The sequence below is a fragment of the Podarcis gaigeae genome (genome assembly GCF_964106915.1).
Source record: "Podarcis gaigeae genome assembly, chromosome: 2".
NCBI lineage: Eukaryota > Metazoa > Chordata > Lepidosauria > Squamata > Lacertidae > Podarcis > Podarcis gaigeae.
The window spans coordinates 20,131,784-20,152,869 of record NC_139679.1 but is presented as its reverse complement, the minus strand read 5'-3'; the positions used below and the strand labels follow the sequence as shown (position 1 = coordinate 20,152,869).

Below are 21,086 nucleotides of genomic sequence, written 5' to 3'. Positions count from 1 at the left end.
AACCCCAGAGTCGGCCATGACTGGACCTAATGGTCAGGGGTCCCTTTATCTTTACCTTAAGATTCAAAATACAGAAAAGGAGAAATAAAATGTGTGTGAAGAAGTGTGCATACACATGAAGGCTTATACAAAAAACAAACTTGGTTGGTCTCTAAGGTGCTACTTAATTTTTTTAATATAAAGTGTGTGTGTGTGTGTGTGTGTGTGTGTGTGTGTGCATGCACCATTTACACCTAAGCAAAACTGGGTTTTAAGAGATGGGGGGGCACCTAGTCTACCATGGAAAGGTTATTCTACAGCAGAGGTTGTCAATCTTTTCTTTTTTTGACAGAGGGCACATTTCGAATTTAGGGAAAGTGCCATGGCCTCCAGTCACAAAACAGCTGCTGTGGGAGACAGGGCATAATGCAAGACCCCTGCTAAGGGGTGTGTGATGTAGCAAAAAATGGCTGCTATATCTAAAACACCATAAAGAGAGACAGGACCACAAAACAGTGGAGGGCACAAGCCGGAACGAATTAAGTACTTAACCCGAGGTACCACTGTACAGTATCTGTTCCGCTTTATGTAGCCTGTAAACTGGTTTAAGCAATCTGATGGGAGCCGTGCCAATGAAGAAAAATCAACCGCGGCTCAGCCTAAGGAATTCAGATTGCAGAATGCCAGGTGAAAAGACTGCAGTGGGCATTAAGTGGTTTCGGATTTAAAAAGCATTATACTGCCTGGGTATGCAAAGCACTGGTTCACTTCACTCTTTAAACTTTTGCGCAGACCGTAAATATTTAAGGAACAATTTACTGTGTCTTTCAAGCAGCACGCTGTGATGACTACAGATCCTGACGCAGGCAAACTCACAGATCTCCTCGGGCTTTTCTGTTTCTTAGGAAACGCATTTCTCCCAAAGCAAAGCAAAACAAAGCCCTCAACTGCACATTCTAAAGGGGCTCAAAAAGAATAAAGACCTCAAGGGCAATGACATTTACTGTACTTTTCCATGTATAAGACAAGGTTTTTTTTTTACACTCTAAAATAATGTTCAAAAGGGGACGCGGGTGGCACTGTGGGTTAAACCACAGAGCCTAGGACTTGCTGACCAGAAGGTCGGCGGTTCGAATCCCCGTGACGGAGTGAGCTCCCGTTGCTCGGTCCCTGCTCCTGCCAACCTAGCAGTTCGAAAGCACGTCAAAGTACAAGTAGATAAATAGGTACCGCTCTGGCGGGAAGGTAAACGGCGTTTCCGTGTGCTGCTCTGGTTTGCCAGAAGCGGCTTAGTCATGCTGGCCACATGACCTGGAAGGTGTACGCCGGCTCCCTCAGCCAATAAAGCGAGATGAGCGCCGCAACCCCAGAGTCGGCCACGACTGGACCTAATGGTCAGGGGTCCCTTTACCTTTACTAATGTTCAAAAACATGCCTCGTCTTATACACGGATAGTGAATGGGGATGGCAACAGGTGATTGGCTGCAGCCACAAGCAGGACCTTGCCAGCGACGATTTGGTGGGTGACTGTTGCTTGCTAGAAGGGCTGCTTTGGATTGGCTGCTGCTGCTCTAATTGGTTTGGTGATTGGTTTCTCCAGCAAGGACTGCTGTGGATTGGCTGTCGCTGCGGCAAGTGGTGCCTGCTGTTCTGGGACACGCGCGATTGTCAGTGGACAGCTTTTCTCAGGCGGCTTAGTGGTTTTCTGCTGGGGAAGGGTATGGTGGCGATTGGCTGTCACTGTGGCAAGTGGGCGTTCTATTGTTGTCCGCCTGTGATTGTCAGCGTCGGTGCTGCATGTGAGCGATTTTTGCAATTCCCCCCCCCAAAAAAAAAAAACCCTCTGGGCAATCTGTACAACTCCAGGCAATCCCCCCTCAAAAAAGGCAAACAATTCTGGGCACCCCCCCAAAAAAAGATCAACAACTCTGAGCCATCTCCCCCGCCCTTCCTTAAAATTGAATCACCCAAAACAGAGGGTGTCTTATACATGGGGGCGTCTTATAGGCAGAAAAGTACGGTAAATCTATTAAGATTAGGGTGTTTTCTTAAACACACACAAACTACTGAGCAGCTTTATGAGGTTCACAATCTGAGCCATGGAATGTTTGTTCTGATTTAGCACTAAAGAGCGGGTGGAAGCAGCAAGCCAAAGGCAAAACTGATGGGACCCTTGCTTTCTAGGCATGGAACAAGTGGGTAAGCCCTATTAAAGGCACACAAGCTCTGTCCACCTTTTGCATCTGTCCACCCTAAGTGTAGTGGAGTAGCTTTCAGACACAGGGAAAGATCACCAGTGTCGAAGCAATGATTCTTCAACATCAACTTTGTTGGACTGGTCATGTTGTATGGATGCCTGATTATCATCTTCCAAAGCGACTACTCTATTCCAAACTTAAAAATGGAAAGCGTAATGCTGGTGGTCAACGAAAGAGGTTTAAAGACTCTCTCAAGGCAAATCTAAAAAAATGTAGTATAAACACAGACAATTGGGAAACACTGGCCTGCAAGAACTCCAATTGGAAAACAGCCTTTACCAAAGGTGTCATGGGCTTTGAAGACACTCTAACTCAGGATGAATGAGAGAAACGTGCTAAGAGGAAGGCACACTTGGCAAAACCTCTCTGCGATCAACTCCCAACTGGAAACCTATGTCACCACTGTGGAAAGATGTGTGGATCCAGAATTGGCCTCCACAGTCACTTACGGACTCACTGTTAAGACTGTATTCACGGAAGACAATCTTACTTGGTTATGAGCAATTGCCAAAGAAGAAGAAGACATCCTCTTATACAGAGCAAGCTTAAAACAGAGCCATATGCACTGGGGTAATTGTTGACAATGCACCCCCAGCACCACTTGACCCACCCACAAGAAAAACAACATCATTCTCATCTACATAGATTCATTCTCCCTTTATTTATTTATGTGTACAATTTTGCCTTTGAAAAAATGTTTCTGAGACACACTAGTCCTTTTGATGTTTGGCTATGCAATAAAGAAATATGGATTGACTTTGGAAAATTGGTCTATACTTCCCTTAGGGAAATACAATTTGGACTAACAGACCTGTCTACGGTTGTGATGAAAAACAGCTTTTCTCAAAAATGCAAAAAGCTCCCCCGTCAATTTGTCACTTCAGGGCAGTCACGTACATGGTCTTGAACCGTGTACAATTTTATAAGCATAATTTTAAATCACGGCAAAAGAAATCTATTTGCATGGCAAGGTCCCAGACCCACCTGGGAAGTGGAATAAAGACACATGAAACAGTATTTTAGGTTAATGGGCGAAAAAAGGCCACAACTTTATTGGTTACAGAATGTGAGTGGTATTGACTTAGGCATTGGAAACCACACAACTATATCTGACTCCTGCCCGTCTGCAGGAGTCTTGGGAGGGTTAACCACCAGTAGGGGGAGCCCTGCTGATGCACATAAACTAGGAACACCCCCAGGGTCACCGTTAGGGGTCATGCCATGGCCCTAGCCCCCTGTGTGGGGCTTCAGCCAGAGACCACACACCCCAGATTCTTTTAACGGAAAACCCTTGAATTAGGAGTGGTAGGTGATGGCCACTACTTTCCCTCACCTTCAACCTAATACTCCAATGCCTAACTGCCAAACCTTACAAAGTTGTGGCAATTTGCTATGAGGTAGGTGAAAAACCAACCTCGTAAGATTGCTAGAAGAAATATCAACAACCTCAGATATGCAGATGGCAGAAAATGAGGAGGAATTAAAGAACCTTTTAATGAGGGTGAAAGAGGAGAGCGCAAAATATGGTCTGAAGCTCAGCATCAAAAAACGAAGATCATGGCCACTGGGCCCATCACCTCCTGGCAAATAGAAGGGGAAGAAATGGAGGCAGTGAGAGATTTTACTTTCTTGGGTTCCATGATCACTGCAAATGGTGACAGCAGCCACGAAATTAAAAGATGCCTGCTTCTTGGGAGAAAAGCAATGACAAACCTAGACAGCATCTTAAAAAGCAGAGACATCACCTTGCCAACAAAGGTCCGTATAGTTAAAGCTATGGTTTTCCCATTAGTGATGTATGGAAGTGAGAGCTGGACCATAAAGAAGGCTGATCGCCGAAGAATTGATGCTTTTGAATTATGGAGGAGACTCTTGAGAGTCCCATGGACTGCAAGAAGATCAAACCTATCCATTCTGAAGGAAATCAGCCCTGAGTGCTCACTGGAAGGACAGATCCTGAAGCTGAGGCTCCAATACTTTGGCCACTTCATGAGAAGAGAAGACTCCCTGGAAAAGACCCTGATGTTGGGAAAGATCGAGGGCACAAGGAGAAGGGGACGACAGAGGATGAGATGGTTGGATAGTGTTCTTGAAGCTACCAGCATGAGTTTGACCAAACTGCAGGAGGCAGTGGAAAATAGAAGTGCCTGGTGTGCTCTGGTCCATGGGGTCACGAAGAGTCGGACACGACTAAGAAGAAGAGTTTGGATTTGATATCCCGCCTTTCACTCCCTTTAAGGAGTCTCAAAGCGGCTAACAATTTCCTTTCCCTTCCTCCCCCACAACAAACACTCTGTGAGATGAGTGGGGCTGAGAGACTTCAAAGAAGTGTGACTGGCCCAAGGTCACCCAGCAGCTGCATGTGGAGGAGCGGAGACGCGAACCCGGTTCCCCAGATTACGCGACTACCGTTCTTAACCACTACACCATACTGGCTCTCAGACTAAACGACTAAACAACAAAGGTGAAAAACCAAATGGCCGGTGCCAATTTGCCAAGTGGAAAAAATTCCTACCAGGCCCCTTGGACAACCAAGGTGACCAACCGAGGTCCATAGCAAGGTCAAGAAATAAAAGAGCCTAACCTAAGGGAGGGAGGGCAGGAGAACTGACCGAGCAGGGAGAAAACAGGGGTGAGACCTTGGCCGCGGGTAGTTTAAATAGCCTGTGCCATGCCCCCGGACCATCCGGATTGGACGGCCTAAGGATGACGTGGCTGAGGACCAACCAATGGCGCTGGGGCTATCCTGTCCCGTGTGTGGGGGGAGGGCTTGCTCCCAGCCAGCAACGTCGTCTCCACGGGAAGGGGAAATGGCTTTCCCATGTCAGTATTTAGGACAGCTGTGACCAACAATAACAAAGGGTGTTAGAAGATTCTGCTGATGAATAAACAGATTCATTAGCAGGTAGTGGGGATGTCTCAACCTGAGCTGAGCTGTCACTTGGAAAGGTGGAACAGCAACTACTGGAACGAGGGAGAATCTAATGAGAAAACCTGCCCAAAAACACTTTGCGATTTTTTGTGGTAGCACCTTGATCCTGGCTTGTCCTTTCATTTTTTTTAAAAAGATATTTATTGAAGTTTCCAAAAAGTTATATAAAAATAAAAAATAACAAAAATACAAACAAAACACATACCACAACAAGTATAATTTCAATCCCTTATTTTCTTATACCTTACTTTCCCGACCTCCTCCTACCTCCCCTTTTTGTATTCCAATTTCTAATTATTTAATTCAGCAAATCCCTCCCATAATTTCTACTGATTTTCAACTTTTCTTTTCTTAATTATATAATCATTACAGCTAGAAACCACTTAATTTCTAAACCAAAACATTCATTAATTTTGCAATGTTTCTTAAGATAGCCCTTAAATTTCTTCCAATCTTCTTCCGCTGTCTCTCTCCCCTGGTCTCGGATTCTGCCGGTCATTTCTGCCAATCCCATATAGTCTATCACCTTCATCTGCCATTCTTCCAAGGTGGGTAGTTCTTGTGTCTTCCAATACTTTGCGATGAGTATTCTTGCTGCTGTTGTGGCGTACATAAATAATGTTCTGTCCTTCTTTGACACCAATTGGCCGACCATACCCAGGAGAAAGGCCTCTGGTTTCTTCAGAAAGGTATATTTAAATACCTTTTTCAGTTCATTATATATCATTTCCCAGAACGCCTTAATCTTTGGGCACGTCCACCAAAGATGAAAGAACGTACCTTTCATTTTCTTTACATTTCCAACATTTAATATCAGACAAGTGGTAAATTTTTGCAAGCTTGACTGGGGTCATGTATAAATCATTTTCATGGCTTGTCCTTTCAAAGGATATAGGGCTTAATTTGCTTATGGATCCTAAAAATATATACTTTTTATGTATTGTTAAGTGAAGGCTCTTATTCTGACAGGTCTCTGGGAATGACTGTTAAAATACAGAGAAAGTGCTTTAATAGTGCTTTATCTGTATTTTCATAGATTTGGTTTTTTTCATACTGTTTTAATTCTGTAGAGTTTAATTACTGTTCGATGCTTACCTTTCATAAGTTTTTAGCTTTTTGTATTTTATCTGTTGTGTTTTAATTCGTGTTGAATCCCACCCGGAAAAAAGGTGGGATACAAATAGGATTTATATCTGAGGTCCAGCTCTGAGGGCCTCCTCACTGCGAGAAGTGAAGTTACAGGGAACCAGGCAGAGGGCCTTCTTGGTAGTGGCGCCCGCCCTGTGGAATGCCCTCCCATTCGATGTCAAGGAAATAAACAACAATCTGATTTTTAGAAGACATCTGAAGGTAGCCATGTATGGGGAAGTTTTTAATGTCTGGTTTTTTATTATGTTTTATTAATGTTCTGGAAGCCACCCAGAGTGGCTGGGGCAACCCAGTCAGATCGGAGGCATATACTGTAAATAATAAAAATTATTTATTTATAAATATACCCCATTGAACTCAACAGAGCTAACTTCCACACTGATGTGTATAGACATGCACTCTTAAAGGCCGAGATGTTTTACTACGAACTCTGCTTCACGGTGATTTCCCCCATCACTCCGCAAAAAAGCTTGGGATGCTTTAATTCTTTAATCTCAGATTCAGGCTCAGCTGAGCTTGTACATATATTTGGAATGTTTCCCAAGTCAGAATGAACCCAGAGGGATGATGCTCAATCTTTAAATCCTTCTCTGCGCAGCTATTTTTAACTTCCAGGTTCAGAAAATGGATCCACCCTCTGGCCCGAGAACTTTCTAACCAATTCCTACCTATTACAGTCGACACAACCAGATGTTAGTCTTCAGCTGCATTTAGGACTAAAGGTTTCTTTTGCATGACTTCTCGCGCAGCCTGCTGGAAGTAATTGAACGTGGCAGAACATTTCTATCTGCATTCCCTCCATCGCCCTCCTCGTCTCAAACAGAATCTTTGTTGCTAAATAGTCAAGAGCTATTGACTATGGAAAAGTGTGAGCTGCAGATAAAATTCTCTATTGCTTTCCAGTGATGCAACATGTTGCATATATGTGTGTGTGTGTGTGTGTGTGTGTGTGTGTGTGTGTGTTTGTGTGCACACAATCAGAAGCTGTGATATCAAATCAAATTAGCCTGTCATAATGTATCTCTGCTCCTGTGATCCAAGCTTTGCTGACATGTTGTGAAAACCTGGCAACATTTGAACACATTCTTTATATATTTCTGTGTACATAGAATAAGGAAACAAGTCCAATATCTGATAAGCGAAGGTGCTCAATTGAAGCTTAGCCATTTTTCATTGGGACTGCTTTAGAAGATGGAAGCCTCCTCCAATTAATCATTCATATTCTATCTTGAGGAGCTGCCTCTATTTATCTCTGAGAAAACATCCCAAGCCAAGGTCGACTGACATTAACACAACCCCTGAAAATCACCTTCTTGCCTTGAAATCATATTATTAATTGCAGACCATCTCCTGAGGCCCAATGCTGTAACCTGCAGGTAAGGTAAAGGACCCGTGGATGGTTAAATCCAGTCAAAGGCGACTATGGGGTGCGGTGCTCTTCTTGCTTCAGGCCGAGGGAGCCAGCGTTTGTCCACAGAAAGCTTTCCGGGTCATGTGGCCAGAATGACTAAACCGCTTCTGGCGCAACGGGACACCATGATGGAAGCCAGAGCGCACAGAAACGCTGTTCACCTTCCTGCTGCAGCGGTACCTATTTATTTACTTGCACTGGCGTGCTTTCGAACTGTGCGGTTGACAGCAGCTGGGACAAGCAATGGGAGCTCACCCTGTTGCAGGAATTTGAACCACCAACCTTCTGATCAGCAAGCCCAAGTGGTTCAGTGGTTTAGACCACAGCGCCCCCCGCACTTCAGTCTGGTAACTCTGCTTTTAGGTGAGAAGGTGGCGCTGTGGTCTAACAATGGCTCCCTCAGCCTGAAAGCGAGATGAGTGCCGCAACCCCATATTCACCTTAACCATCCAGGGGTCCTTTACCTTTCACTTTTTGGTAACCAGCAGCACATAAGGACACATCTACCTGTGAGTTTCTTGCAAGAATGCAGGAAGCAATTCACGGAAAAGAGATCAGGTTTCTATTATTAGCTATGGCGCTTGTGCTAACTCCCTAATATCTCACCCAGAACGGGTCTGACGTACACACTACCATAGGATCAGCATGGACTTTGCCATATAGCTTGAGTGGATGAGACATGCATCAGAACCCTGAAGGGACAAGAAAGGTCATGTTGGCAGATTGGACATCACAAGATCTAACATAGCTGAGTGGATGCACACCAGATTCATCCACCCTGGCAATGAGATGGAACAGAAGCCCCCTAGCACCACCTTTTGAAACATTCCCCCGTCTGAAGTGGAGAAACCATAGCACCATGTCTCCTAAAGGTAACACAGCTGATCCAGAAGATACCACCATTGATACCAGTGCAGACTTGAGCGGCCAGGTCGCTCATCAGAGCAAGGCGGTTTGAGCATATTACACCGATCCTGGTCCAACTGCACTGCCTACCAATTAGTTTCTGGGACCAATTCAAAGTGCTGGTTTTGACCTATAAAGCATGAAACGGCTCAGGACTGCAATACCTCAAGGACCGCCTCTTTCCATATCAAGCTACCCAGACCATGAGATCATCTTCTGAGGCCCTCCTTCGTGTGAATCCTCCTTGAGAGTTTTCTGGTCTATGACCGTAATAAATTAATTCATTCAAACACCTCCTTGAGAGGTCCAGAGGGTGGCAACACGAGAACGGGCCTTCTCTGCAGTGGCTCCCCATCTCTGGAATGCTCTCCCCAGGGAAGTTTGCCTGGCGCCTTCATTACACACCTTTTGGCACCAGGCAAAAACGTTCCTTTTTAACCAGGCCTTTGTTTGACCTGATCAACATCCTATACACTTTAAAAATGAGTCTCTTTTTGGGGGGTGTTACTGGGTTATTCTGGGACACGGGTGGCGCTGTGGTCTAAACCACAGAGCCTTGGGCTTGCCGATCGGAAGGTTGGCGGTTTGAATCCCCCGCCACGGGGTGAGCTCCCATTGCTCAGTCCTAGCTCCTGCCAACCTAGCAGTTCGAAAGCATGTCAAAGTACAAGTAGATAAAAAGGTACCACTCTGGCGGGAAGGTAAACGGCGTTTCCATGCGTTGCTCTGGTTCGCCATAAGTAGCTTAGTCATGCTGGCCACATGACCCAGAAGCTGTACGCCGGCTCCCTTGGCCAGTAAAGCAAGATGAGCGCCACAACCCCAGAGTCATCTGCGACTGGACTTAACAGTCATGGGTCCCTTTACCTTTACCTATTGGGTTATTGCTTTTACTTTGATTTTACATATTGTGATCTTTTCTGTGAACCACCCTGAGACCTCTGGGTGTAGGATGGTACAGTGGTACCTCGGGTTACAGACACTTCAGGTTACATACGCTTCAGGGTACAGACTCCGCTAACCCAGAAATAGTACCTCGGGTTAAGAACTTTGCTTCAGGATGAGAACAGAAATTGCATGGCGGCGGCATGGTGGCAGAGGGAGGCCCCATGAGCTAAAATGGTACCTCAGGTTAAGAACAGTTTCAGGTTAAGAATAGACCTCCAGTTTCAGGTTAAGAATAGACTACTGTATAGAAATTCCATAAATAAAAATACTGAATGTTACTGAGAGGTCTAGGGAATCAGGCAGGGCAGTGTTCTTCCCATTCACTGACTATGGAAAAATGTGCTTATCACCCAACACTGCCTGGAGTTGTCCAGCCACCACTCGCTCCACCGTCCTGCCCCAAAACAGAGACAGGGCAGTAATTTTTTCACACTAAAGGAACCATGCATTTGCCTTCTTCAGCAGAGGTTTGACTAGTGCCTTTAGGACAGCAGGGACTGCTCTAGCCCTCAAGGAGGCAGTCACATAGAATCAAATGGAGCACGTTTGGCTTCCGAAAAAGGTTTGCAAATTAGAACACTTACTTCTGGGTTTGCAGTGTCTGGGTTCCAAGTTGTTTGAGTACCAAGGCGTTTGAGAACCAAGGTACCACTGTATTAAGAAATATTCAGTTATTTCTTCTTATGGAAGTACTAGTTGGCCTGCATCTTGCTTTAACCAAGTTTTTAAAGGGATTGTATTATATAGAATTTACCTTTTTTGGCAGAATTATCAGTCTCCTGTAAACCTTTTGCTATCGCTTATGTCCTTCAGTGAGTTGGGAAACTCATCCTGCTTGCATAATCGAGGTCAACTATTATTTCTCTCAGTTGACTCTAGAATATGAGTGCAATTAACTATTCTCTCCCAACTTAAAGTGAACAGATAATTACTATTATGACTTTAGCAAAGATTGGTTGGGGGGGAGGAGCTAATTGAAAAGGCAAATTATACACTTCTCTCTCCAGAAATGCTGCCACTACAGCTGCCTCAAATGCTGAGCGACTCGTGAACAGCTAGAACCAAGAATGGGCAACACTTCTCAGAACAACATCCGCAACAGCTAAATTGTAGGGGAAACATGTTAAAGAGACATTAAAGGTAACAATAAGTGATTTCATTCCATCGAAATACCTTCAACCAACATTTGCCAGTGTTCCCCAGTTTCCATGTTTTAGTTGAAAAACTCAGATTTTGGCAGGGTGGAAGTTTTTTCTCCCTGAAGCAGGCTTTAAAAAATATTATTTTTAAGCCATTGCAATCTATGCCTGTTGCCTTCCTAACTGCCAGCACAAAGATGGCATCAGCTAGCAGAAGAGTTGGACAGCAAAGGATATTTTATTTTAGGCACCTGCTAAGTAAAATGTTTATTGCTAATTGTACACTTCATTAAAATTGTGTGCGCCGTTGCTTTGTTTTTCAGAGAAATATTAATTCGTCATGCTTCTCTTTTCCCTCCCTCTGTAGAACAGGGGTTGGCAACCTGTGGCCACCAAGATGTTGCTACATTCCCAGCTCCCATCAGCACAGCCAATGTTGGGAGCTGAAGTCCAAAAATATCCGGACAGGCCACAACCAGGTTGTGTCCTGATTTCCACCCAAAACACACAGACAGAGCCTCTTGCCTGTCACATAAGAAAGAGACCTTTGTTAAGGAAAGTAATGGCACAGGCTCGGCAACAATGCTCAGGAGTCACGATTCAGAAATTCAGGAGCAGGGCAAGTAGTTCAGAACTGGGCAGAAGTAACCAAAGTGTCCCAACAAGTTTCTCCACGCCCCTGCCAAACTTTTAACGATGACATGGGGTGACTCACTTGTTAGGCTCTCTTCCCTTGGGGGAATGTTGGACTTACAAGTGTGAGCTCTATCGGGGTGGGGCTGTCCTCATCTGCAAATGAGATGCCTGGTTCTGGGCGGCATGACCATGCCCTCTAGTTCAGTCACTGCTGCCAGATGTTCAGTATCCCCTCTCAACTGATCAAGACCTTCCCCCAGTTCTCACTGAGGTGATTGATTGATTGAATTTATATACTGTCCTACACCTGGAGGTCTCAGGGCGGTTCACAGAAAAGATCACAATATATAAAATCAAAATCAAAACAATAACCCAATACCCCCCCCAAAAGAGCCACATTTTAAAAGGGTATAGGATGTCGATCAGGTCAACCAAAGGCCTGGTTAAAAAGGAACCAGGTGTATAAAGGTATATAATGATGGTGCCAGGCGAACTTTCCTGGGGAAGCCACTGCAGAGAAGGCCCCGTTCTTGTGTTGCCACCCTCCAGACCTCTCAAGGAGGAGGCACACAAAGGAGGGCCTCAGAAGAAGATCTCAGGGTCTGGGTAGGTTCATATGGAAAGAGGCGATCCTTGAGGTATTGCGGTCCTAAGCCGTTATCTAATCTGCAGAAGGATTGGAGGCGAGAGCTGGTATCTCTGCTTCTCTCTCCAAACCAGGGTAGTCAGGGTGGAGAAGAAGAAGAAGAAGAAGAAGAAGAAGAAGAAGAAGAAGAAGAAGAAGAAGAAGAAGAGTTGTTGTTGTTGTTTGGATTTGATATCCCGCTTTATCACTCCCCTTCAGGAGTCTCAAAGCGGCTAACATTCTCCTTTCCCTTCCTCCCCCACAACAAACACTCTGTGAGGCGAGTGGGGCTGAGAGACTTCAAATAAGTGTGACTAGCCCAAGGTCACCCAGCAGCTGCATGTGGAGGAGAGGGGACGCGAACCCGGTTCACCAGATTACGAGTCCACTGCTCTTAACCACTACACCACACTGGCTTTCACACTGCAGAGGGCAGACCATCTTTCCTCTAACCCTGGTTCCTACCCTCCAGCCCTCTGCCCTCATTTCTTCCTATTCCTCCTCCATCTGACCCCATGAATCCAAGCCCAACCCTGACGGCATTGTGGGGCTCATGAAAGGTTTCCTGCCCCTGTTTTGAAACAACAGTGTCTGAACATTACAGAGTTATGAGCAATGATAACCGCTTCCAGAATTCTGCAGTGGCTCCTGCTATTCTTACTGCCTCTTGTGGTAAGAGCACTACTTATCCGTTAAGCATTCCCATTCTCTCCCTTACCTCTTAATTTGGTCTAGCTTGTTAAACAAAGCTACGGAAGCTATGGCAACGTAGCTTAAACAGAAGCTCACGCACCTAGCAATGAGAAGCCTGCAAATAAGCTGCTTCCCACACCCAAGGGAAGACACTGCATTTTGTTGCATGGGGGGGGGGGGAGGTGGCTATAGTGACTTTATATACAACCATCAACTTTTAAAATGTCTTAGTCCATACAAGAGAGGGTAGACAGAAGATTCTGGCAAAATGGGCACTAGTCTACGAAAGCTAGGGATGTGGGTGGCACTGTGGGTTAAACCACAGAGCCTAGGACTTGCCGATCAGAAGGCCAGCGGTTCAAATCGCTGCAACGGGGTGAGCTCCCATTGTTTGGTCCCTGCTCCTGCCAACCTAGCAGTTCAAAAGCACGTCAAAGTGCAAGTAGATAAATAGGCACCGCTCCAGTGGGAAGGTAAACGGTGTTTCCATGCACTGCTCTGGTTCGCCAGAAGCGGCTTAGTCATGCTGGCCACATGACCCGGAAGCTGTACACCGGCTCCCTCGGCCAATAAAGCAAGATAAGCGCCGCAACCCCAGAGTCGGCCACGACTGGACCTAATGGTCAGGGGTCCCTTTACCTTTACCTACGAAAGCTTACAGCACAGTTAATCTGGCAGCCTAAGGTGCCATTTTATGGATGTTTATAGTTGCTAGGAGAGGATATATTTATTAGATATTATCCTTCCTTCCTCATGTTTGTGAGTCCAGCAGAGTGCCATCCCTTTGCAGCTTTAAAGGGAAGCTTAGATAGGCTAGTTTTAGCCTTTGAGCTTAAGTAATCCAGGATGCTTTAAGGCAGACTGGATTCTCCTGGTGTTTCCCCCTTTCCTCCCCCTTAAAAAAATATTCACAAAAACAACCTTGTAAAAGCTAAAAGTAACCTTTACCCACTCAGAATGCTCGCTGATGAGTAAAAGATAACGGCAGTTTTGTTCAGGCAAGCTTAAAATGGCAATCCAGTTACAAAGACACACTTTAGTCTGGTTTGAAATGGGGTTCTGAATTGTTCTACATTGCTGGAATGAGGTTAAAGAGCAAAGAGGAAGTGCTCAGCCAGGTGAGATGATGAATGGCTACAGACAGTGGGTGTGGCTCTCGGAGTCCTCTCTAGCAAAACTTACAGGAAAACTCTATGAGCTTCAGCTCCTATCATGTGCCTATCTAGCAATCAAGCATGCATTGTTGGTTTGATTGCTTTGTAAATATCACACAGCCTTAAGTCTCTTCGTTGTTTTCATTCACTGACTGTCCCTTCAAGGTGTGTCAGAACAGGAAAAGAAGCCCACCAAAATAAAACTTTGGCAGATAACAAAGCGCCGACTGGCGATTTATTCATGGGAGAAAAGACTCAGGAAGCCACAGCAGCCCACAGGTCAACGTTCACAAATAGGCACCGAAAATTTGTTTGCTATTGGACTGGGCATGTATAAAGGATATATTTTGGTGTTAAAAGACCAATGCTGGAGGTGAGCTGCAAAGAAAAGGACACCTGGTCACCTGGGGTCAATTCAGGCTCACTCCAGGTGACCAATTTCAGACTGCACCGAGTATCTCAGAAACATTTTTCCTTTGCCTCACGTTCGCTCAAGATCACACCTCTGCTTCAAGGAAACAGAAGACGACTGCTCAGGAAGTTTGACAATAGTCTTATAACCATACCATCCACACTTCAAGGACAAGGACAGCTGCAGAGATGTCCCATGCAGCTTTAGTCACTGCTAATTCTGAAGCCACCATCATCTGACCAGTTCAGAAAGCACTATATAATCTCAACATTTTCATCACAAGTTGCTCTTCTCAACCTTTTGCCTTTCACTTGCTTTGCACGCATTGAACAATACTGCTCCCTAGAATAGGCACAATTACGGAACAGGGGTGTTTGCATTCCATATCAGCAGTTTTCTATTTCAATAACCGAATTCTTAATTCCGAAGCACAAATACTAGAATTACCTGAATTGCTATATTTATTTTCACCCTTTGAACATCTCACTGATTGCTATTTTCTTTTCCTTTTGACAAACTGCACACTGGATGCATGGCACAACCCACAATTAGCCAAACATTTTGAGAGAGAGAGAGAGAGAGAGAGAGAGAGAGAGAGAGAAATGGGGGAAAAACATTTAAGACTCACACTCTGCTTCTAGAATGGCACGGACAGATTTAGTAAGTTCCTTAGCTTCTGCTGCAAGAGATGCTGGCAGAGTGCGTCCATTCCGTCCCAGGCGTGCGATGAGTGTTTTAGAGGAGAATGTGGCTTTGCTGTCACTGAAGGAGACACACACAAAATGGCCATGTTATAGTTGCAACACTGCAGCATTCTTGCACATGGCATTGAATGCATGATCATTTTCAGCTATAACTATGCTGCAACTGAAGTCAAGAGAGTGAGTTAGAAGAACACACTGTTCTGAGCCTTCAACATAGCTTTTTATTTTTAACTAGGAAACTGCTAATGGTGTGTGTGTGTGTGTGTGTGTGTGTGTGTGTGTGAAGGCCAAACCACCCAGTATGATTACTGAAGGGCAGGCTTTACATCACTGCATCACTGTCATCAAGCACAGTGCTTTACTATTTTCCATCTGTCAGTGAATGGCAGCAATTATATGGAAGTACGCTCCCAGTACGCTTCTGAGCACAATTCAAAGTGTTGGCCCAGAATACCTGAAGGAGAGTCTCCACCCCAGTGGTTCCGCCCAGACACTGAGGTCCACCTCCAAGGGCCTTCTGGCGGTTCCCTCACTGCGAGAAGTGAAGTTACAGGCATAGGGCCTTCTCGGTAGTGGTGCCCTCCCTGTGGAACGCCCTCCCATCAGTCGTCAAGGAGATAAAGAACGACACAACTTTTAGAAGATATCTGAAGGCAGCCCTGTATTGGGAAGTTTTTAATGTTTGACATTTCATTATGTTTCTATATGTGATGGAAGCCACACAGAATGTGATGGAACCCAGGCAGATCATTGGGATATAATAACAATAGCAATAATAAAGAAAGCAAAGAGACATTGATTCCTTCCATCGGACTACACAAATACATTCTGGTCCTTTGGAATGGGCCCCTAGAAGCACTCACTCTTGGCTGAATCCCTTCCAACTGGCATTTGGAGTTGTAATGAGTTTCTATGGCCATTCGGTATTTGGCGGCCATTCTTTTGGGTATGTCCTGAACACAAACAGGGAGGGCAGCTAACTCCAATGAACCCTGGCTATTTAGAACCTTCTGGTTAGTGTGTTTTTTTTGGGGGGAGGGGGGGAGAAAAAGGGCCACAGCCCGGTGGCATGAACATGCTTTGCATCCCAAGGGCCATTCATTGCAAATTTATTCATTTATGTTATTCCGTGATTCAGATGTCTGCTCCAAAAGCGGCTTGCATCAATTTAAAGCGTGAGAAAGGAGGGGAGGTGGGGGCATCCTGCAATCTGACTTTACAAAGACGCACATGAGTTGGGAAGTTGTGAGAGACCCTAGTGGTGCAGGATGTCCTTCAACTTCCCTGGAAGACTTGCCCTCACAACCATCTTTGGACATCCCTCATTTCCTTGAAGTCTCAACATGGGAAGAACCCATGATGCCAGCGCCCATCCAGCCTGAAGAGGTCATATTGCCTTCCTTCGGACTCCAGCTCAGAGCTCATAGCAAAAACCTGGCTGCCACCATACCACCGCTCCTAAAACTGTCTGGGCTCCTTTAAGAGTAGAGGATGCACTCAACAAAAGTGGGCCTAGCTGCTAAGAGGAAGCTGCAGTCCTGCTTAAGCCTCGGGCTGGTTTGATTGGTTTTTTGAGGGACAGTCAAGCAACTAGCCAAAGCAGCTTTGGGAGCTCTCCAAGGTGCTACTTGCCCTGCTGATCTTTTGGGCATGGACTTCTGCTTTGTCTCACCTTCCTTTGCTATGGTCTCAATTCTGCTAGGCTTGACTTACCGGCTGCAAAACTGGGGCTAGTGACTTGGGGTTCCTGTCATCTATGCCTAGCAGCTCCCCATCCCATTTGGGCTAGAACCTTGTCCACCAGCTGGAGAACTGCCTGGAATGGAACAAAGAATTGGACTAGATGGCCTGCAAGCATTCCCCCAACTCTTAGATTTCTATTAATACATGGTGAGTGATCATTAATGGGGGTTTTTAATCCCAAATTGGTAGCTTTATTTGTAATCCCAACGTTCCTGAAAAGGAGCAGGTGTTAGTTGGACTCAAAATTGAGAATTGGGGTCAAGTCTCTACTACAGACTCAGTTGTGTGGCTGTGGGCAAGTCACTGTTTCCCAGCCTCATTTTACTGTGGGTTAAAAAAAACGCATGACTAATTGTCCTACCACACAGGACATTCTTAGTATTAACACAATAAAGATGATAAAAGTCCTGCAAACTGAAAGCGCTACAAGAGGTGACTAGCAGAAATAGTAATTATAAGATTCAGAAAGTGTTTCAGTATGTATTTATATTTATATATAAATATAAATAATAATTGAGGGGAGAGACTCCATCAGGCAAGGCCTCTTTCCACCTGCCTTGCCCCACCCTCCGACCCTAGGAGTCCTCATAAGGGAGCTGTCCCTGGAGGAAGAACTGTGAGGGGAGAGACTCCATCAGGCAAGGCTTCCTTCCACCTGCCTTGCTCTACCCTCTCGTCTCTGCTTCTCCATTTGTATTGTACTATTTTATGTACTGTGGCTTGCCATTGTTTTATTGATTATAGTTTAGATATTATTTTTTGTAACTGTTGAGTGGATTTCTGTTTAGCTTTTATATGTTGTTGATATTATTATTTTATACTATTCTAATGATTGTTGAATGTTACTTTTTTGATGTAGGTTGCCTATTTTAAAGTTATGTCTTATTATCACATTTTTGTATTGCATTAGATGGCTATAAGATGTACATTTTTTGTTTCTTCAGCTTGTAAACCACCTTGAGTATTGTAAGATAGAAAGACGGTATACAAATTAAAAATGATGATGATGATTTATTACGTACTTAGGATAATTTCACCAAACAAGCTGCAATGGCACATACCAATCTTAGGTTTTCTCACCTTAAATTGGTCAATGAAGTAGAGGTATCCAACAGCACTTCCGGCAAAACCTGTTGGCAGATAGTCAAGAAATACGGTTTCAGAAAGCTTGCTATAGCATCATCTTTTTCTCTGCTTAATAGGTTGCTAAACGTGAAACATTGAGACTTGTGTACCTTGCACTTAAGATGACCTTTGCCCTATTGGCTGAAATTCACATCTGACTCGAATTGGTAGCAAAGTTGTTGTTCATCCTAATGGTTGCTGGATTTTCAAGTTGCTTTCTTGAAGATGGGTAGCCTGATCCTACAAGGGCCTGGAAAAGTTGTTGCTGCATCAACACAAGCTAGGCGGCATTCAGCTTCTAGCTGACATTCTCTGCCCACATCACATTATACTTGTGGCTTGAATCTAAACCAGTGGCGAGCAGATTTCTGGCTTGTTGGATCTACCGTATTTTTCACTCTATAGGACGCACCTTGTTTTAGAGGGGGAGAACAAGAAAAAAAATTCTCCCCCTCTCTGCTCAGCGCCCCTTCGGCGAAGCGGCAGGAGAAACGGAGCCCCTTCCATTTCTCCTCCCACTTCACTGAAGGGGTGCTGCGCAGCTCTTCCTCTCTGCTGAAGCCAGGAGAGGTCTTGCTCTCCTGGATTCAGCAAAAGGAACCCGAAGCCTTCAGAGCACAGCGCAAGTTCCCGCTGCACTCCAAAGGCTTCAGGCGGCTATCCCTGAAGCCTGGAGAGCGAGAGGGGTCGGTGCGCACTGACCCCTCTCGCTCTCCAGGCTTCAGTGAAAGCAACGCGTAGCCTCCAGAGCATGGAGGGAGCGTTCCCTCTGTGCTTCAGAGGCTTTGCATTGCTATTGCTGAAGCCAAGGAGCCTGCATTCGCTCCATAGGACACACACACATTTCCCCTTCATTTTTGGAGGGGGAAAAGTGCGTCCTATAGAGCGAAAAATACGGTACTTTTCTTTTCTTTATTGCTAGAAACCCAAGGGCTTCATGTCAGAGTCAGGTGCAAAAGGCATATAATTCAATAATTTTGCTCCTCGGTGCACATCCTTCAGCTGGCTTTCAGTATCAGAGCTGGACTGAGTGTCATCTCACACAAGAGTCCACTCATTGTATTTATTTGTTTCAACAGCCAAATTCGGCTGGGGAAAAGTCATTTGGTTCCTTTTGTTAAATAGCTGGGAGATGGAGCTACTGAAAGCGACCCAGAGATCTACTAGTAGATTTTGCTTTGAAATCTTTAATGTAATTAAGTAACTTTTAAACACACCACACTACCTATGTTTATGTTCTGGCTGTCCTTCAAAAAAGCCCTCCTTTGCTCACCACAAAATTTCTGGCTACAGATTTACTACTTCTAAAGAGGCCCTGTCGCAGCAGTTTGTTTTAAATCTGGACTTTGCAAACCACAGATGATGAATTCGTTCTTGACTTTTATTGTGTTTGGCTCCAACTGTCAGCTCTGAAGTATATAAAAAAACAACAAAACCACACACCCAACAAAAAATGAATATAAATCAGCATGCCTAGCTCCTTTCGGGAGAAGGAAGTTACCAAAAAGCGCCTTTACCTCAACAAACTGCAGCAGCTTTTCAGTTGCCACCTCAAACAACTTCTTGGCAGTTTCGGATTTTCTCAGCTGGCAATCGAGCACTGTAATCCTCTTCCTTAAATCTTGGATGCTGTCCTGAGGAACAAGAAATTCAGGTAGGCCACCAAACCAGACGCACAGGAAGCGAGGTGTCGAGGAAAGGCCAGGAAAACTTTACACTAAGTCGGTGGCCAAGAGATGTTTTGGACTATAATTCCCAGCTAGCATAGTTCAAAGCATGTTATAGTTCTAAACATCTGGAGAGAACCAGTTTGGCAAAGTCTACTCTACAAGAATGAGTAGATGGGGGACTCCTTGTATCAAGATCTCATCCAAATCGCAGGTACAGTACAAAGGGTGCATGTGTTTTTAGGTTTGTGAGGGGACAAATGGGCTTGAAGTCTTTCAGGCCACTGGAAGAGAACATCAAAAGAGTAAATCACAATGTAATAAAGGAATGCTGAATGGTTTGGGTTGCGGACCTAGCATATAGAATAAGAGAACAAGAAGAACATATGTTTAAAGAAGATTGGAAAATGCTTATTGATTATATGGGGGGGGGGGGGGAATTGTGTACACATGAAAACCCTGGCAGCATTAAGCTAAATTCAACAGTGTGAACAAGTTTTGGTGGATGAAATAATGGAATACCGAATGGTTTAGTTTATGTAAAATACGCAGGGATTTATGATTTGAAAAATGGACCATGGAAAGAGAAGAATGCAAGCCATGGATATTTTAAGATTGTTTAAATCAATATTTTGAATTGTAAAACAGAAAATCTAATGAAAATTATACACAATAAATAAATAAATAAAAATCTGAAGTGGAAAAAAGAGTAAATCATGTGCCCTTAATGAGACCCAATTATTATCTCACAACTAACAAAATGCCTAAGACAGGCAGAAGGGAGAGGAAAAGGGGTCTGCATAGGACGGGGATGCCAGAGGTCATACTCTCTGTCAGGCATCCCCTAACTTGGCCCTCCAGCTGCTTTGGGACTACAATTCCCATCATCCCTGACTGCTGGTCCTGTTAGTTAGGGATGATGGGAGTTGTAGTCCCAAAGCATCTGGAGGGCCGAGTTTGGGAGTGCCTGCCTGTGGTTTGCCCACAAAAGAACTGGGGGGATCCTTTACAGCATGTGTACAGCTAATCATTGACAGGCATGCCGGCCCTACCATGAGGCAGACTGAGCTGCTTGCCTCAGGTACAGGATGCTGGGAGAAGGAGAGGTGTTGCTGGAGAGGTGCTGGGAGGACACAGCTGTGTGCGCGCGCCTTATGCTAGCCTGCTTATGTCGGGTGCAATAGTGGCTGCTTTCCTCTTACTATTGTACTGGTGGCGGTCCCACTTTATCCTTCAAGTAGCAAAATGTCCATGGCTGGCCCCTGGATGCAGTTCATTGCATTTATAAGATGCAGAAAGAGGAAAGTGGAATGTAACCGGGGATGCTATTGTCATGGGTATGCGCCTAAACTTGCTCATTGTCCCTGGGGACCACAGGGAAAAGAAGGCTTTGCTTTCCCCAATCATAATGTCCGTTACAGTGGTACCTTGATTTAAGAACAGCTTAGTTTATGAACGGGATGCAGGTGGCGCTGTGGTCTAAACCACAGAACCCAGGGCCTACTGATCAGAAGGTCGGCAGTTCAAATCCCTGCGACGGGGTGAGCTCCCATTGCTCGGTCCCTGCTCCTGCCCACCTAGCAGTTCGAAAGCACGTCAAAGTGC

At 45.0% G+C, this 21,086-nt stretch overlaps 1 protein-coding gene across 1 annotated transcript in view; it reads right to left on the bottom strand.

The window, feature by feature from the left end:
- STXBP4 (syntaxin binding protein 4) overlaps positions 1–21,086 on the bottom strand; it is a 132,173-nt gene that overhangs the window by 57,664 nt on the left and 53,423 nt on the right. Inside the window, exons 14-16 of the mRNA XM_083727582.1 lie at positions 19,332–19,448; positions 17,770–17,819; positions 14,871–15,004 (exon numbers count right to left, since the gene is read on the bottom strand). Of these exons, the coding sequence (XP_083583708.1) occupies positions 14,871–15,004; positions 17,770–17,819; positions 19,332–19,448 (301 nt within the window). The remainder of the gene's footprint in view (positions 1–14,870; positions 15,005–17,769; positions 17,820–19,331; positions 19,449–21,086) is intronic.